This window comes from Idiotropiscis lumnitzeri, chromosome 19 (genome assembly GCF_059441095.1).
Source record: "Idiotropiscis lumnitzeri isolate Australia: NSW breed Sydney's pygmy pipehorse chromosome 19, RoL_Ilum_1.0, whole genome shotgun sequence".
NCBI classification, from domain to species: domain Eukaryota; kingdom Metazoa; phylum Chordata; class Actinopteri; order Syngnathiformes; family Syngnathidae; genus Idiotropiscis; species Idiotropiscis lumnitzeri.
In genome coordinates this window covers 3,716,095-3,733,273 of record NC_142409.1, presented here as the reverse complement: position 1 = coordinate 3,733,273, position 17,179 = coordinate 3,716,095, and the positions used below count along the sequence as shown (strand labels likewise).

The window sequence follows — 17,179 nt, the reverse complement described above, 5'->3', positions numbered from 1 at the left end:
GACGCAATTTAATTTCACAATGAAAGTGTGGCACATTTTCAAAATGGAGCTCTATGGAATTCACGTTTCATAAACACGCCACGATCAGGAAAGTCACCCTCAGACTTCACCGAATAACAACTCTTTGGTGGTTGCGCACATATTTCCAGGTTACACATTATGGATGTGAGAAGTCTGAATGGAAGGATTGTAACCCCTTGAAAGTGCTCAAGAAAGGCCCATAAAAAATGGACTTGAGCGCAGACGTGAGAATATGCAATGCATTTTTCTGCATTCAATAGAATTGATTTTTTTTATTTGCACTTTCTGAAAATTGCAGCCGTCTGAATTTCTACTATTGACTTTGAATTATAGTGAAGCATTGCGAGTGTTAAATTATTTCTTCAATTTATGCTCATGTTTGCATTAGCAAATTTGATACGTTCCGTGGCTCTATTTTTCTTTTTAGGCTGTGTGCAGGGGGGTGGGGGGGGTGCATGGCTTCAGTGGCTGTAGCGACTGCCCTGCTCCACTGACAGACTAAGAAAAATGTGGTGCATGTTTTTAATTCCAACCTGAGGGAAATACTAACATAACAGTCCCTCAACAATGTTCTATCAATATTTGGCACACTGATCATCATATGCCCATGATTCTGGACTTTCTGTTCGCATTGGAATTGTGAACTCTATGTCCTTTGCATTCAAATTGAGTTTCAAGTTAACTGCAATGCTACACGTTGTCAAGACGGCACACATGGACAGACTGAAAAAGAATATTCTCTACAGGTGCAAATCTCTGCAGTTATCCATGTTTTACAAGACAATCACTCTATGTGTCCAAATACCGTATGCGAGTAATAGGTGGGGGCGGGGATAAATAAATAAATAAATGTTTATTTATTTATTTTTTAATAAATCGCTGTTGAGGCAAATGACAGGAAATGTTTCACCGCATTGCAGAGGCTGCTTCACAGAGTGAGCCAATTTCATTGTACATTCCAACAACCTTAAGATAAACTCCCCGATAGCTCACATTCCCTCGTCCTTAATAAATATTACGTGACAGCTGCTTACTAAAACAAGGCTTGGTTCAAATGTAGAAATGTAATATCGGGGTGTCAAACTCATTTTTTGTTACGGGGCACGTTGTAGTTACAGCTTCCCTCAGAGGGCCGATAAGACTGTGAAGCATATGAATGTTAAATCGCCGCTGAATTTGTTCAACTTGTTCGAGTTACTGTGAAAAGGGAGTTTTTTTTTTTTTTAAATGGTTGAAATATCTCAACATTATTACCGTCATTTCCGAAAGCATTAAGTGCCCCTGATTAAAAGTCGAAACGTCTAAGTGCCTTTGCAAACCCGTTTGTTCCGCGCGTGTGTGATGCTGGGGATGGCGCTCCATGGCCGGAGTTGCTGTCATCCATGATGGCACCTGTCGCTAGCCAAAGAAACGACAGCGAGACAGGGGTCTCACTGCAGAGATGGATGCATTTATGGCACTTGTTTACTATGCTCATCAAACTCAAATCAAGATTCTTCTTTTCACTCTCAATTGCTCCGACACATAATAATTGGAATTACAATTATTTAATAAAATGGTTCAGCTTTGCATTCAAGACGAAGCAAAATGCCTTTTTTTTAAAAACATTTGAGATAAAATGACAGTGAATCAAAGAAATTAAATTGGTTTCAATTAAATTGCAATATAAATTAATTTACATCGTTGTGCATTTTTTTAAGATTGCAGTCGTGCACAGTCTTGAGATGAGGATTAATTAAATACATGTTTGTAAATATAAAGGATTCAAAAGTTGTTCGTCTTTGTATCAAAATTTCTGCTTTCAATGCGCCAGCTGCTCAATTAAGCTTGACTAGAGATCATGAGAACGCCATCATTCCAGGGAGTATCAGGTTTGAGCTGATAGAAGATTCATATTCCAAACAAAAGGGCATTGGAATGTCCCATTCCACTCTCGTCATGTGACTTTATTAATGACCGCTCGGAATGTGCCAAAAAGTTTCCAATAAGGTGAGTCTCAACTTTGAATGAAAAGACATTAAAATCTAGCAGCGGCCTTCCATTTATCATCACCTCTTAGTGAAGAGTGAGCAGTCGTGGTTTATGACTTTCCACTCTCTTCTATTGTCCTGACTTTTAGCTCAAACTTTTCCAATTTTTGCTTTGTGTTTCATGCGATCTGAAGTAACTGTGTTCTACTCGATGTAACCTCTCTCATCACTTTTGAATGGGCTCGTTTTGTCTCTCCTTCTCCCAGGTTTCCCATTCTTTCATTTTTGCCTTTGGCCCCCCTCATCCCCTCTTCGCGTTTGCCCTCATCCATCATTTTACCATAACAACGCTCCCCTTTTCTTCTCCTCTTCTAGCCCATGCGCTTGCTATCTCATCTTTCGCCCCCCCCCCACTATCCCAAAGCCATAAAACCTGCTCTCATCCCTCCCTTTCCTGACTTAGCTCATCCATCTCTCTTACTCGTCCAATTCTTCAGCTCTCTTCTCCTCAGCCATGCACCATCTTGTCATTCATTCCAACACTCCTTCCGACCATCTTTCTCAAAGCATCACATGTCCACTCCGCTATCTTCACTGTCGCCTTTGTTTACCCTTCACTGACATGCTAACCCATCCCCAAAATTCTCAGCCTCCTCCCATTTTTCATTCCCTCGTCTGTTTTTTTTTTTCTTCTCAGGGGAATGGATTTGAAGCAATAGTGTTTGAGGTATTGACATTCCACACATACTGGTCCAGTTTATTTGACAGGGCCGGAGCGTAATAGCTGTGTAATTGGATAATTGGATTTTTGTCAAGGGGTAGAATACATCACAAAGTGGCTCACACTTTTTTATCATGTGACATAATCGCTCGTGTCCCCTTCGCAATTCTTAATAGCTACTCCATTCCTCGTCTTCTCCATGCCTCCCTCGTTCCCACTTTGACTTTATAAAACCAATTTTTAACCGTCTTTTTTTAGAAATTGGTGCATCTTTCGTCTGTTTAGATTCTTTACGCAACAAAATGCAACACTTAGTGTAGAATCACTGTACTAGGGCTGATTTGTAGTCGAGCCACCGCCAACTCTTCCTTATACTGAGTTCAGTTGTGAATATGTAATCCTATCTTTAGCATACACGCTCCCTTAATATAATGGTCACTATTTTTGACTGATTCATGCTCATTCTCCCCTGCCCTTCATTTGAAGTATAAAATAAATACAGTTAATAATGTTTTATGTTTATTATATTATTTGCCATTTTTTTAATCATTTAAATAGCTGAATTTGCATATTTCCTGTTGAAATACATGGGTGGGAAGTGAAGTACTTTATTGTTTATTACTAAAGTATCTCGTCATTGGGTGACCACCGACAATGGTCAGTCATCCTGCTAATTTGCATGATTAGTAGGGGTGGGCAGCCTGTCAGTAGGCGACCAATGGAAGGGTCGTCGGTCCATCACTGACGGATTCCCATTTTATCCTCCTCTCTACAATGCAAATTTGAACTTATAAATAACAGAGATGAGCGGGTAGACCACTATCTATAGCTGTTCACCTGTTTACATTTTAAATATCTGGACACGGAGTGGGCGGGGCATAATTAGGAAGTGGTCATGGGTTGTCAAAAATGGATGGGGTTTAAATTGGTAGATTTTAAATGCGAAACTGACATGGCTTAGCAAGTTGCAATATTTATTTCATTTGAAAACTATTTATCGAAGAACAACAGTTTTTGATCACAAAAGCAAAACCTGTTTATTATTACCATTTTTAACAACACGAATATTCCTAATTGTGAATAAATATTTACAGAACAGTCTCAGAATTTGGTTTTAGAGGAACTATTTAAAGACCAGATTTTTTTTTTTCTATTTTATTTTATTCATTTATCACTCATTGTCTAAAATGTAGGCTTGGTTCAGCTTTATGTTTACTGCATACGTGTTTTAGGCATTTGTAAAACTTAATTATTGAACCCTTTTAGAACAATTTTGTATGAATTTAGAGATTCAAGCAAACTTTCAGCAATGGCAAACAGGAGATAATTTGTCTGGCTTGTTTACTGTATTTTCCTTGGAATAACAAATTTCTCCAATTGACTTTTTGTCACTAGACAAATTGAAACAAGCGTACGAAAAGAGAGGGAAAAAAAAACAACCAAGTAATCAGAGGTGTCAAATCCAAGTCCAGAAAGTAAAAACCCCGCTAAAGGTAGGTTTTTGACGCAAGTGCTTCTACTCAACCGACAGTTAAATTAAATTTACCTGCTAGCTGAGAAGAAGCACCTATAGCAAAAACCAAACTGGCAGGGTTTTTACTTTCTGGACTTAGATTTTGACACCTCTTCTGGCACAACAATTGCCGTTTACAGAAAAGCTATGCTTTATCAGACGCACTGTGTGAGTTACAAAACAAGTTTACCAACTAACTTTAAACATCATACAAAGTGAAACAGAGGCGAGCAGAGGAACACTGGGTACAGATTCGAGCAACGTGAGCTGGAGTCAAGCCAATCAAGCACAGGGAAATCATCAGTCGCTGTAGAAGAAAACTGAAGGACGGCTGCTCTCGCAGGAGCAAATCTTTCTACTGAAGGGCGTTGATGTGTGTTACTGGCCAATCACACACCGTGAAGAGTGAATACAAGTAGCTTTAGTAATCAATTGGTGATAAGTAAATACATGGCACTTCTGAGGGGTTTGTTCTCAGAGTTGGGCACTTGGCCCCTTTTTTGCCAATCAGTCCCTCGCCCTCAGGCTGCGATCTTTGTACCATTTCGGCCTCGAGCCCAAGATCGTATTTATAAAAATTGTCGGCCCTTGACTCCAGTTCGGCCCCCTCCAAAAAAAAAAAAAAAAGTGTCCGTGCATGACAGCAGAGGTTTATTTCAACATCATTAGCTGGCTAATTTACTCTTCAAATCCACTTGGGTTTATTATGGGCTTATTCGTCTCCTTCTTCTTCTGTCTTCTCCATGAATGTGCCCAATGCAAGTAAGTACGCACTGTTGGTTTTATAGGGAATTGAGGTATTGCTCCCCTCATATTTTAATGTAGCAGGTGGGAGGAACGGGTTCCGTGATGTCAGAATAAGGAAATACAAGCACGCTTGAACGCACACTGCTGTCGCACGTCTCTTCATACACAAACAGATGGTAGCGACGCTTTTGAGGCATTTTTTGTCATTTGCCCATTTTGCGAGTGGGTTCATCACACGCACAAAGGATGAGTCGTGGGCCGGACTAAAGTCAGCCTTTGTTAATCAAACCCTTTTTTAAATTTTTCACCCCGGGCCCGAAAAATGGGCATCCCGCCAGGGACGAGACGGACTGCCCATCTTTGCCTGTTGTATATTATATGCTCTTTATTTTACATTGACTAGAATCAATCAAATGGCAGAATGCTCACACCACACATGACAAACTTATATGTGCAGTATATGGCTGACGGTGGCAGGATTTTTTAAAAGTCACTGCGACATGAATGCTAATATCAGAAAGGAATCCATCCCGAAATGCCTTACATACTAATGCTCTTCTCCAAGATGTATAGGCCTCAACTATGCATAATTAGATTACACTGAAGAAGAGACCTTGTCACTCATCATATTCAAACGTAGCCAGAAGGTCTCTGCATGTAAAGGGCTAAATAAAACATGACTTTACCCACGCTTTGCTGTGTCCGTCTTGGTTGAGCAGCTCTCTGTTGGACACTGACCACTAATAAAGCGACAACATATAACCTTGTAACTGCACACGCTCAATGTAAAATGTTATTATGGCAATTTCAAGCTGCTTTTCTGCTCGTCTTGGGGCTGGGACCAGATCTACCTTTCAAATTGCCACTTTACATAGGAAAAGGATGGGCAAAGGAGCTGGTTTTTATTCATAGTTGCTGTCATACCAACAATCTATTCTTATCCATCCATCCTCTTCTGCTTATCAGAGTTAGGGTCACAAGGGCAGCAGTTCCAATTTTCCCCTTTTAATGCATAGATGGACCATAAAATGTGACCTGATATTCATCTAACTCGATACTAGACAAACAGTCTGCTTGAACGAATACACCATAAACAATGTTTTAATGCTTTTATTTGATAAATTGTGTCAACATTTACAAGGCAGAGTATGGAAAGTATGAAACAAATGAGCTATTTGGAATCAAGATTAAGCCAGTCTAGAGTTCACTGCAAGTGAAAGGATTGGAGGCGTTGAAGTTGTGCCCGAACTAAGCAACGCCTGGCGCAAAATAATTCTCAACCTTGAGTTACAGACTTGTCACGTTCTGGACAAAATAATTATTGTAAATCTACCTCGTTACTTTCATGTTTTGTTATGCAAACCATCTCAGCATGGAAGAGCGGACGAATCGGTATTGTGATTCTTGCACAATTTAACCACCATTGAGTCTCTCCGTAACTCAATGTGATTGTCATGCGGTTTTGTTTTATTCGTAATTACAATTCTGAATGACTTAAGGGATACTGTTGGCTGCAATCGCCCCCCCCCAAAAAAAAAAAAAACCTACAGAAAACTTGATGTCTGCTCTGCGATAATAGATGGATAGAATGTTGTTGGGTGTGTGGAAGTCAAGTTTACAGACACTTTTTTTAAATCACAAATGTAACAACAGCCGGCTAGATTTCTTATTAACACGGCAAAAAACTTTTTCTGGATTCCTGTTTTGTATAAAAATAAATATTAGAAAATAGACTGACAAAAGAAAAAAACATTTGATTAAGATTGTTATTTTGGAGAGAGACCTGTCGACCTTCCATCCATACTTATAATTAAAGCTCAATAAGCTCTTTATGTTTGTTTAGTGTGTTATTTTAGTATTTATTTATTTTGATATTTTGTTGTATTTATTTTCACCCACACATCAAATTAAATTAAAAAAATATATATACACGTAAATATAACAAGTTAAGGGCTGGAATGGATTAATTGCATTTCTATTCAGTTCAATGGGAAATGTCATCTTGATTCGTGAACATTATGATTTAAAATTAGGATCACTAAACTAATTACATTTCTACCGAGATGTACCACTCTACCGACAATTAAGAATGTTGGCTTACAATTGATGAAAAGTAGCACCTAAAATGTCTCTAAAAGCCATAATGTTCATCAGTCCATCTTAAGACAAATTGTCTTTAAATAAATCATGGCTGGCCCATGCTAACATCTGTGTTGAAGCCGTGTTACATAGCACTAAAGAACAGGGAAACTTTAGTGGGGCCAGGAATAAACACCCAACTTTCTATGGAGAAAAAAAAAAGGCACTCGCATGTCAATCTGAAAACTGTGACGTATGGTTGTGTGGCCATCTTGGTTTGTGATTGATTTTCTGCTTCAGGGCATGGTTGTACGGAAATAAATGGGGTTTCTTGCAACCGTATGTTTGAGGTACAGACAACATGAACCTTATTTTTAAATGTCATGAACTGTTTAGGTGCTGGTGGATGGGCTCCACTCGATAGTGATCACTACCAGTGGCTGCAGGTGGACCTCGGCTCCAGAAAGCAACTGAGTGCCATAGCCACACAAGGTCGCTACAGCAGCTCCGATTGGACAACGCGCTACCGTTTGCTCTACAGTGACACGGGAAGGAACTGGAAACCTTATCACCAGGATGGTAACATTTGGGTGAGTGCTGCATTGTTTATTTTTGTGTCTTTCTGATCCAATGCGTCTTCTCCAATAGTTGTCATTGTAGTGTGTGGTGTTGAATATGGACTACTTGCCGCTACAGCTTTGGGGATGTTGAGGTCCAGCCACGTCTTGGTCTCAATCCCATATGTCTATTTTTCTATAGAGTCATAAGCACAAAGCATAAAGAGTTTGGCCCTGAAACATTCACTGTGCTGAGATCAGTCCAGTTATTGATGAGGTTTCTCTGGCCTTGTTTCCATTATCATGTATTAATTACACCGTTATTATACATTCACATTCGACTTGAGGCTTACATCTGACTATGGGCTATCATTGGCTAATGGCCTGCTTCAGTGATTCAAAAAGTTTTCTGCCACCAATCTGTGCATCAAATGCACCCTCTTGGTAGACGATAACCATCCACAAACCAGGTGTGACAAAATCGAGGTCATTAGCATGATTTTAGAGTTTTGGCCTGCTCTCAAAACAAAGCTAAATAGTGGAAGATAGAGCTAAATTTTATCAACAGAGAGTATGATGCATAAGTAAGTAATTTAAGTAAAAAACTAAATCAAATGGCCAGAGAAATTTATTTTTACTCAACAGTACTACACAATTAGAATATAAAAATAACCTAGTGAACAAGTGGACCCCTCAGGAATAATGAATGAGCTTTAAAATGTGAGCATTATAATTTTTATTTATGATCAGACATACGGCATCATCATTGCTACATGTGAATGTGCATGACCAAAAGATGACATGATAGGTTTCAGGTTTGCTCCGATGGCGGCATTGCTAGTTAGGAGCAGCTAAACAGCTGAGGGGTTTGGAGATTAAAAAAAATAAATAAAATTGTCTGCCTCTTTATGTGACCAACTACAAAAGTACTGGGTGGTTGGGGACCACTGGCCTACCCTATCCACCAGTACATTACATCAAGTGCCACAGAGGACAAACGAGCCTTCGTAAGTCTACAACAATACACCTAAATCTAAAATAAGTTATTAAAAGATATCCGTTTAAGATCTATGTTAAACCCAGACAGAAACATTCCGTCTAATTGAGCAAGGTCGGTGCAGAACTCTCCCACTTTGGGAATTAAGGTGTCATCGGGAGACCCCTGATTCAATTCAATATTAAGTGATTGTCGTCAAGGTCATAACATATTAAAGGACACTGTTTTCATGCTTCCGACTCTGATGTAGCCAGGAAGCTTGGAACAATAAGTTATACAAACGCAGATAAGATAGAGCCACGGCAGGTCACACGAGAGCACAGTGTAAATGTAAAAAGTAAATAGTGTCTAAAACTGCAGAAACATGGACCGATTAGAAAAAAAATGGCTTGGCTGTGAACATTTGTCCTCTTTTTATGGGTATGCAAGGCCAATAATTATGTTCAGTTGGTTAGAAAATATCAGCGATGTTTGTTTTGTCGTTTTTTTTTTTTTAATGTCGGTACTAAGCTCAGCTTGTGGCCCTTCAGGCTGGAAAATGTGAACTTTTATGGCTAAAAAATAAATTAAGCTGTTGTTTATGTGTTCTGCATCATAACTATTAGCCATGATTACATATTTCAAAGTGTTTGCGTTTTGCTATTAACCTTGATTCATTGCCTCTGTGATTCCTACAAATGCTCCAAAACACATTAATCTCCCTGTTGTTTGGGGAAACTACTGCTTGCTTTTTATGTATGACACGACACATAATGTATGTACACATTGCTTTTCTTATTCATTGCCTTTTATATGAAAAAGGAGATAAAATACAAGGGCATTCAGTAAGGCCCCAATGCAATAAAGTGATCGTATATATATATATATATATAAAATAATTAGCATCATTTGCAAATATTGTACCATATTTGCTGTACATCTTTGGCATTTCAGAACAAAACACCCTGTTCAAGTTAACGCTGGGTCTTGCAAACTAACACTGCTGGAGTGTTGGTGCTTGTGGGCAGTTTTGAGAAATGTTTCTCAGAAAAATGCTGGTAAAAATGTCTCTGTTTAGATCATATTCAATAATCATAGAAAGCTATTAGAACAGGCTTTGAATTAAATATGCTTCATATTTGGTAGTTTTGCAGATATTCAAGTAAATCTCGCAAATCAAGGAATTTTTTGGTGATTAATTAGTTAGAATATTTAATCACTTGACAGCACTAAAAGAGAGAGAAAGAGAAAGAGAGTAATGACCCCCCCAACATTCTCCACATCCTTCATTAGGGTCAAAGGTGAGCTGGATCCTCAATGTAGTCTTCATTTAACCTAACCTGCGTGTTATTGCCATGTGTGGGGAAGCCTGAGTATCCTGCGAAATTCCACGCAAGCATGGAAAGAATATGCAAAATCCCTGACCTCAGATCTGTGAGACAGATATGCTACCCACTTGTCCATTGTGCCGCTCCGCACTACTTATTTCAGCTGGAAATGGGTCACCCAATTAACTTGTCATACAGTGTTAGCATTAAAATGAAGGGGGAAATAATTAGCATACTAACCCAGGTCTTGTGTCTCCATCACTGCCAATCAGAAGTGGGCCTGATAAGTAAGTATGACTCCCAAGGAATGAATGTCCTTTCCTACAAGAGACAATGTCATTGTATTGGCTTCGCGATTCCCCAAGGAAGATCTCTGATAAACAGTTCATAATTGGTTTTGTGAAAGTGCGGAGTCATAATGACATTGATGAATGAGTGAGGTAATTTAAACTCCATTTGAAACATTGAGTAGGTTGTCAAGGTTTTATAGTCAGGCTGTATGTTATGCAACAGTTACACTTTTTTCCCCCCTAGCTGTGATGAAGCTGTGATTTGTGCATTGATCTTTTGGTGAAATACAGATGTTTTCAGTTAAGTGGAAAACAGCCACATCTGGTTGATTGCACACTATTGGATTATATTTGGTACATTTTTTGTCAAATTTTGTTGACTTTCATGTCCATATTCCTGACAATTGTGAGAACAATTATTTTGAGCTATTCTCTAACATAATTGAGTGCAGTGGTTGTCAACCGCTGTCACCCTGCGAGCCGCATCTTTTTAGTAAAGCCAAGTCGTGACCCACTTTTATATACGTTAATAACGATGCTTCATAATCGCCTGTGGAAGTACATGTCCAGCATGTTATGTTTTTAAATGTTTCAAATGAATTCCCGCCAAAAGCATAATGCTAGCTTAAACACCCGCTAGCCAGACACTCAGCTGCACCCACGAGTTGAGAATCACTGACCTCGCACCTTCAAATCAGCTAAATACTGAGAGGATAGAATTTGCCTCCATCGCGAAACTATCAAACTAATTTTGGACATGTAAAATGCATTTAAAAAAATCTAAGTAATATTCTCCTGGCAACAATCTTGCACAATTTCCAGCTACAAATACCAATTCACAAAATGCAACTACAGTTTAACATAAAAAAAAAATTCATGAGGAATTTTGGGCTTTATTGATAATTTGTTCCAAGTAGTTCTTGACCTTTGTTGCATGATTTCCATCTTCAATTTTGAACACTGCAAGTCTCAGTGAGATAATGAGCACCTAAATATGAAATGGGGACACTTTAGGGCATGGGGAAATAACAAATGTTGCATATTAAACATCATTTCATTCAAAGAACCTAATTTTCCTCTCATAGATTTGCTCCAGCTGATTCCAGCATGCCCTTAGTCTCCGCCACTGTTGTTTGGTATGGATGAGAAGCTTGAAGCCGTAATTCAACCAGACCACCTGACAGTAATATATGTATCTAATAAACCGGCGCAGCCACAGCCACAACTCCTAAGCCGATCGTGCATCAAACAGGGACACATTAATAATGCTTCGTCAGCATACCAATGAAAAATAGTCCTACATGCATTTTGCTGCTTGGTTTCACTCAAAACGATTGTCTGTTTTTTTCCTTCTTGTTGCAGCAAATCTGCATTTCAATTATTTCTCGGCCATAAAATGTGCCTAAATCCTGCAACATGCCAGATTATTTTATTAATGAATTAAAATTTGTCTACTTTAACAGGTTTTTTTTTTTGCTCTTAACCACAACAAGGACAAGTCAAGGTGCCACTTACTGAAAATGCATTTTCCTCAAATCGAAATAATGCAATGGAGATTTTTTTTTTTTTAATTGCCACTGAGCGGCGGGGAGGTGGAGGGAAGTTATTTTGAGATGAGCAGTGACGCCGGGCCCAAATAATGTTTCAAGCATCTGCTCCAGGAAACACATTAGTGTCCTTGTTATCTTGTCAGCTGGCCTCTGATCCATTTGGCCCACGCTCAAAGAAAACAGGGCAGCAAGCAAGTGAATAATAGTAACCATGAAAGCTCTCAGCATCCTCCAAACAAGCCTCGGTGCAACTAATGTGTGTGTCATTGCTCGTCGCACACTTTAATTTCCACATATCCACAGGTGGTCTATAAAGTCTGTCGCTGAATCTATAAGTGTTTGCATTTATGTAACAACTTCAGCGGGGCAGCAAACAAGTAATTCTTCTTTGTCTTGTCGGAATATTTAGATGCTTTGTTACCATCATGTGTTTTCTTGCTCTTGTGAGTGCCTACCTTGTCTTAGACTGTGCTTCTTTTCAAAACACATTACGCCACACTCCCCGTCTTTATGGTTTTCTGTTCTCGTGGCATTCCCCATTCCTCTTTTATTTATGCTTTGGTTTTCACAGGAATTGCCTTTTGCTTCCCTTCTGGTTGGATTTATCGGTCACTGTCTGTGCTGTAAACCGATTTAAATTAGGTGAGGCCTGTGTATATAAAAGTATCACAGTCTACCTACACTGCCTGTATATCCATTTTTTATTTATTTATTTATTTATTTTTACCCGTGAATGTGTGGAGAAGAAAATGGATTAGTTCGACTTCAAACTAACAATCTTTAAACTTGGTTCCCCTTGTCTGGAGCTTTTTAACCCAATTAAAAAAAAAAAAATCGAGGTTCATTTTTCCCATGCCTGTCAAAATTAATAGCAAAGCAAACAAAAATATTAGGTTAACGGAATTTTAAGTAAATTTACCTTTTGCTGATTTTAAGAACAGGCAGTAGGAGTTTTGCGGCTGTGCAGGTTATTTGCCCCAGGACAGATTTTGATTGATACTTCTTGTCACGGTGCTGTGGTCTTTGTGACTACAATTCTGAAACAAATGACCTTGGTTCATCTGTAGCAACTGATTACAAATCCATTTAAAATAAACCCCGAGATTCTTGCTCGAATCATAGTTCTACTTAATTTTCTAAAGATAAGATGTAGCTTTAGTTTTACTTTTAGTTTCTTTCGTTAGTTTTCATTGAGTTTATTAACCTTGGTTTGCAGGCACTCGTGTTGATACGCGGCTGTCCTCAGGGCTTGTTTGTGGATAAACGTGAATAAGTCATGTTTGTTCTCACAAGGACACCCCGCTTGACTGTGCTCTGTCAGGTAAATGAATAGTGAAGTCTTGAATAGTGCGCGTCTCAGTGGTGAATGACTAATTAAGTTTGAAGAGCTGCAGAGTGTTTTCTGATAAATCACACACCTGGATTTATGCTTCAGTGGACTGTATTCAGTTGCTTTTTTTTCTCTCTGCCTATCTTTTCATCAGGCATGCCAGTTAGGTCTTTGTTCATCTTTTCTATTGCGTAAATCCCTCAGATGGATACGACTAGCTAATCATAACGTCAATGAGTCAACTTTTGATTTTTTTGGAAAGCAAAAGCAAAGTAACAATGGCGCAAGCATATGGAGTCACACAGAGTGGATAATTTGCACTACTTTGATACGCCATTACAAATAAATGCGCAAATTTCCTCTGGCAGCACCACAGGCACACAATTTAAAGTTTGGGGTGGCTATACTAAATTGTTTCATATTCGCATGCAAATTTTCATTGAGACCCAAAAGTTGCTACAATGGGACAAAGTGACAATAAGTTATGACAATTTCGCGACAGGAGAACTTGTTTGGTTCAACAGAAGGGGTCCGATAAGAGCTGGATTAATAATTAGGGTTTTTTTATTAATTAAAAATAATCAATAACAGTTGAAGCAGTCCAGTAGAATGTAATGTAGCTCTTCCTTAGTATTAACCCAGTTTGTCCAGTTTTCTTGGCACAACTATAGCCTACAAAACCATCCTGAGAGCGTCACAGAATCTGCCATTTCTTCTATGGTCCAGCTTTGTCCCATACACTTGTCGATAAAAACAAAAGACCAGACCAGGCCACACTGATTTCCCCTGGCACTATTAGGGAAGGTTGCACACAATGCGCGCGTGTCCGAAGCGGTCTAGAGCAGTTGACTGTTCCAGCAACGCACAATCAAATGCCAGGAAAGGGCTTTCAGGCTTTTTTTTTCTCCACCTGGGAAGTCTCTCTAATGTTAAACAAAACCAGAGAAAATGGGCACAGAGATATATCCTGCGCAGTAAATAAAAGCCGACTTTCAAATGTGGCCTCAATGGCCACATTTGCAAAGTTAAATACAAACAATGTAACGTGTCTCTTTCTGCTATTTGTTGACCATTAGTTTTATTAATTCCCTTTCACCCGACACCACTTTTAAAATTAACTTTCCCCCAAGGTGGGGCCTCTTCATCAAATCCAGAGTCAAACCGCAGAGTTGGCTTTAGCCCACCGTCATCATTTGTACAACCAATTCCCAAGGAATCCTCGCAGCCCAGAAGCTCTCAAATTTTTTCTCATATACACACAAAATTATTAATCAATATGTATCTTTACCTAAGTTGCTAAGTACAGCTAATTTAACTAGTGGAGCTAGTAGTAGTTTGAAGATAACCATCTAGCGGTTATGAATATAGGAAGATAGGCCACACCCCTTTTGAACTGTATACTTGCAACGATGCAACACCAGGAGGGACAAGTCATCTACGTATTCCATGAGTGTGCATAGCATGGAAAATGAGGAAAATAAATATTGCTGGCACAGTATACTGCCTAAAATTACGACAAGGAAAAGAGAAATAACCTTTCACAGATCAAAAGATTGATCGCATTGACAAAAAAGTAAACCTCATGAAAATGGTTGAGAAATGAGCTTGTTGCAACTTCATTTCATTATCAAAGCATCGCCAACATGGCCGCCATGTAGGCGTGTCAGTTTGCTCTCCTGCTATAGCAAGCTCGTTCATCTTGTCTTCCTAACTTTGAGGAGAAGACAAAACTCAGGGATGCGGAAATTAAGTTCATATTTTAGACCAGCACATACATCCCAAGGTGATGATAATACACGTACGTATATTGTTGTGTTATGGTAAAAATGACCGGCAGAGTGGTCAAACTACTGGAATGAGCTGTGTGCATCAACATCTTCCCGGACAAATCCAGTTGGTAAAAATCTTTAAAATTTTTTTAGGGTTAACTTTTGAAATTTTATAGAAAGTGATTGGGTTGGAAAAATGTGATAATACAAAAATTGCAATCATTTCAAAACAATTACAGTCAAATCCAAGTTACCGCATGTAAGAGAAAAAAATCTAATTGCAAAAAAAAAATACAAGCCCTGGGTCATTTTTTGTGCCCCCTATGCATCGGATTCCAAATCAAATATTTAGTTGCAACTCAGCATGTACTTTTTGCCAACTGTAGATTTTAGCATCTTGCACAATGCCTTTGCCTATGAAAATGCTTCATCAATCCCCAATCAGAACATACCAAAGTGACTGGTTTGACTTATTTTACAGCAGAATTATAATTACACATACATTGTGACACAAGTTCTCGTCACAGAGGTTCCGAGGCACTCACAATTCTGCTTGTGCATTGAGAAAATTTGCTTCCTTTGCTGTGCTACATGGCCTTTATTACTTTCTCTTACATCTTAGTAGTTTGGTTTAAACAGGCTCTTAAGGTTCACGCATCCGCAACAATTTCTTTTTCCTTTTCCGTGCCAGTAAATTATTTTGACTTTAGAGCAGAGGGAATTAAATGGTTCACAAAGCAGACTTTTCCAAAGTGTGACTTCTTATCCCTCTCTCATTTTTATCATCCCACTCCTCTGTGCTTTTTCCTTTCTCCGGCCCCCCCTGCTCTGCATTGGAATGCTTCTGAATTGAGTTGTTCATTCAGCCAAGCCAAGATAAGTGCTGAATTGTGGGAGTGACACAATAGACAAATAAAGGAAGGAATCATAGGGATGAAGACACTGGGACGTAGGTTTTGACTTGAGGTGATTTTTTTTTTCGCTCTCTTATCCGGCATACAGGGAATAAGTGCGATGGATAAAAATGTTTTTGGTTTTTTTTGTACTCAGTCAGCCAAATTGCAAATAAATAAAAAGTTCAGACTATTGAAAAATGTTTTGCGAACTTGAAAAAAATCGCTTTAAAATGAATGGACAGCAAGGTGTAGTGACAGCATCTTCTTGCATGCGTGTCAACATTGGATACATTTACACAGAAAGGCAAATTTTTAGTGCCCTCTGTTACAGGGTTTTTCATCAGTCATTTTGGTTGTAGTCTTTTGGGCAAAAATGCTTTTTGAGTTTTAGTCACATTTTCTCAACTCAACTGTATTCATAAAGCATTTTAAGACAACCACCAGTGCCACATAGAGCATAAGTAAGTCATACAACTACAAACAAAATAAATTAATAATGAGAACTGTAAAAAGCACAAAATCAGTACAGAAGCAATTTTCATGGTGAGTCAAAAGCCAAACAATAATAATTAGTTTAAGGGCGCCGAGTCCTCACTGCCTCTGATAGCGTCTGATCTGCAGACCTGAGGCACCATAGGTGAATAATGTTATTAGTGTGTATAGAAACATCAGTGTACATCACTATAAGTATAATATGATTTTACAACTTAAGACATCAGCTGACTCGAGCACGTAGCATTTTAAAAGTCAAGCACTTCTGCACTACAACACTAACATGTATGAAAGCTAGCACTGCAGCACTTTACAACTCATACTTAGTTGCATTTATTTATATGGCTGTCTATTAGTGTATTCTTCTAACATCAACCTGCCACTGGGAAAACAGATGCAAATTAGCCATTGGCTAAATTCTGGCATATTTACGGGAAACTGTTTAATTAATATGCACTGTCTCTGTATACATTTAAAAAATAAATAAAGACAAAATGGAAATACCAGGCAGGTGCATAAGGGTGGAGGGCCTCAGAGAGATGAGGTGGGGCAAGATCATTTAAAATATTGAAAACAAATAATACAATCTTAAAAAGGAACTCATAAATGTATAAGGAGTCAGTGAAGGGATGCCTGAGTCCAAGTTATGTGCTCCCTCTAATGAATACTAGTCAAGAGGTGAGCAGCAGCATTTTGGAGCAACTGGAGACACTTGATGGAGGATTGTCTGACTCCAAAATAAGGTGCATTCCAGGAATCCAGCCGAGATGTGACAAAGGCATGAATTACTGTTTGAAAGTGCTGTTTAGATAATAGATACTTTACAATAATTAGCCAGCTGCCCAAGATGAAAAAAATTGGATATAACAATAGCACCAATTTGCCCGTCCAATTTAAAAAAAAACACTGTACCGTTTAAGACCCGTTTGAGCTTGTTGGC

At 38.7% G+C, this 17,179-nt stretch overlaps 1 protein-coding gene and 1 long non-coding RNA gene across 4 annotated transcripts in view; one reads left to right on the top strand and one right to left on the bottom strand.

Annotated features, from left to right (window-relative positions):
• The window catches only part of cntnap2a (contactin associated protein 2a), a 249,149-nt gene that overhangs the window by 96,783 nt on the left and 135,187 nt on the right, over positions 1-17,179 (top strand). For both annotated transcript variants that reach the window (XM_088282986.1, XM_088282987.1), the window contains exon 3: positions 7,448-7,641. In XM_088282986.1, coding sequence (XP_088139112.1) covers positions 7,448-7,641 — 194 coding nt within the window. The remainder of the gene's footprint in view (positions 1-7,447; positions 7,642-17,179) is intronic.
• Positions 1-17,179, bottom strand: part of LOC148318170 (uncharacterized) — a 44,794-nt gene that overhangs the window by 27,113 nt on the left and 502 nt on the right. Inside the window, exons 2-3 of one of the 2 annotated variants that reach the window (XR_015839906.1) lie at positions 10,153-10,233; positions 6,581-7,804 (exon numbers count right to left, since the gene is read on the bottom strand). The exons of the other annotated variant lie outside the window; for it this stretch is intronic. This is a non-coding gene — a long non-coding RNA (uncharacterized LOC148318170). Of the gene's footprint in view, positions 1-6,580; positions 7,805-10,152; positions 10,234-17,179 lie in introns of those variants that run through there. 2 annotated transcript variants of the gene reach the window in all.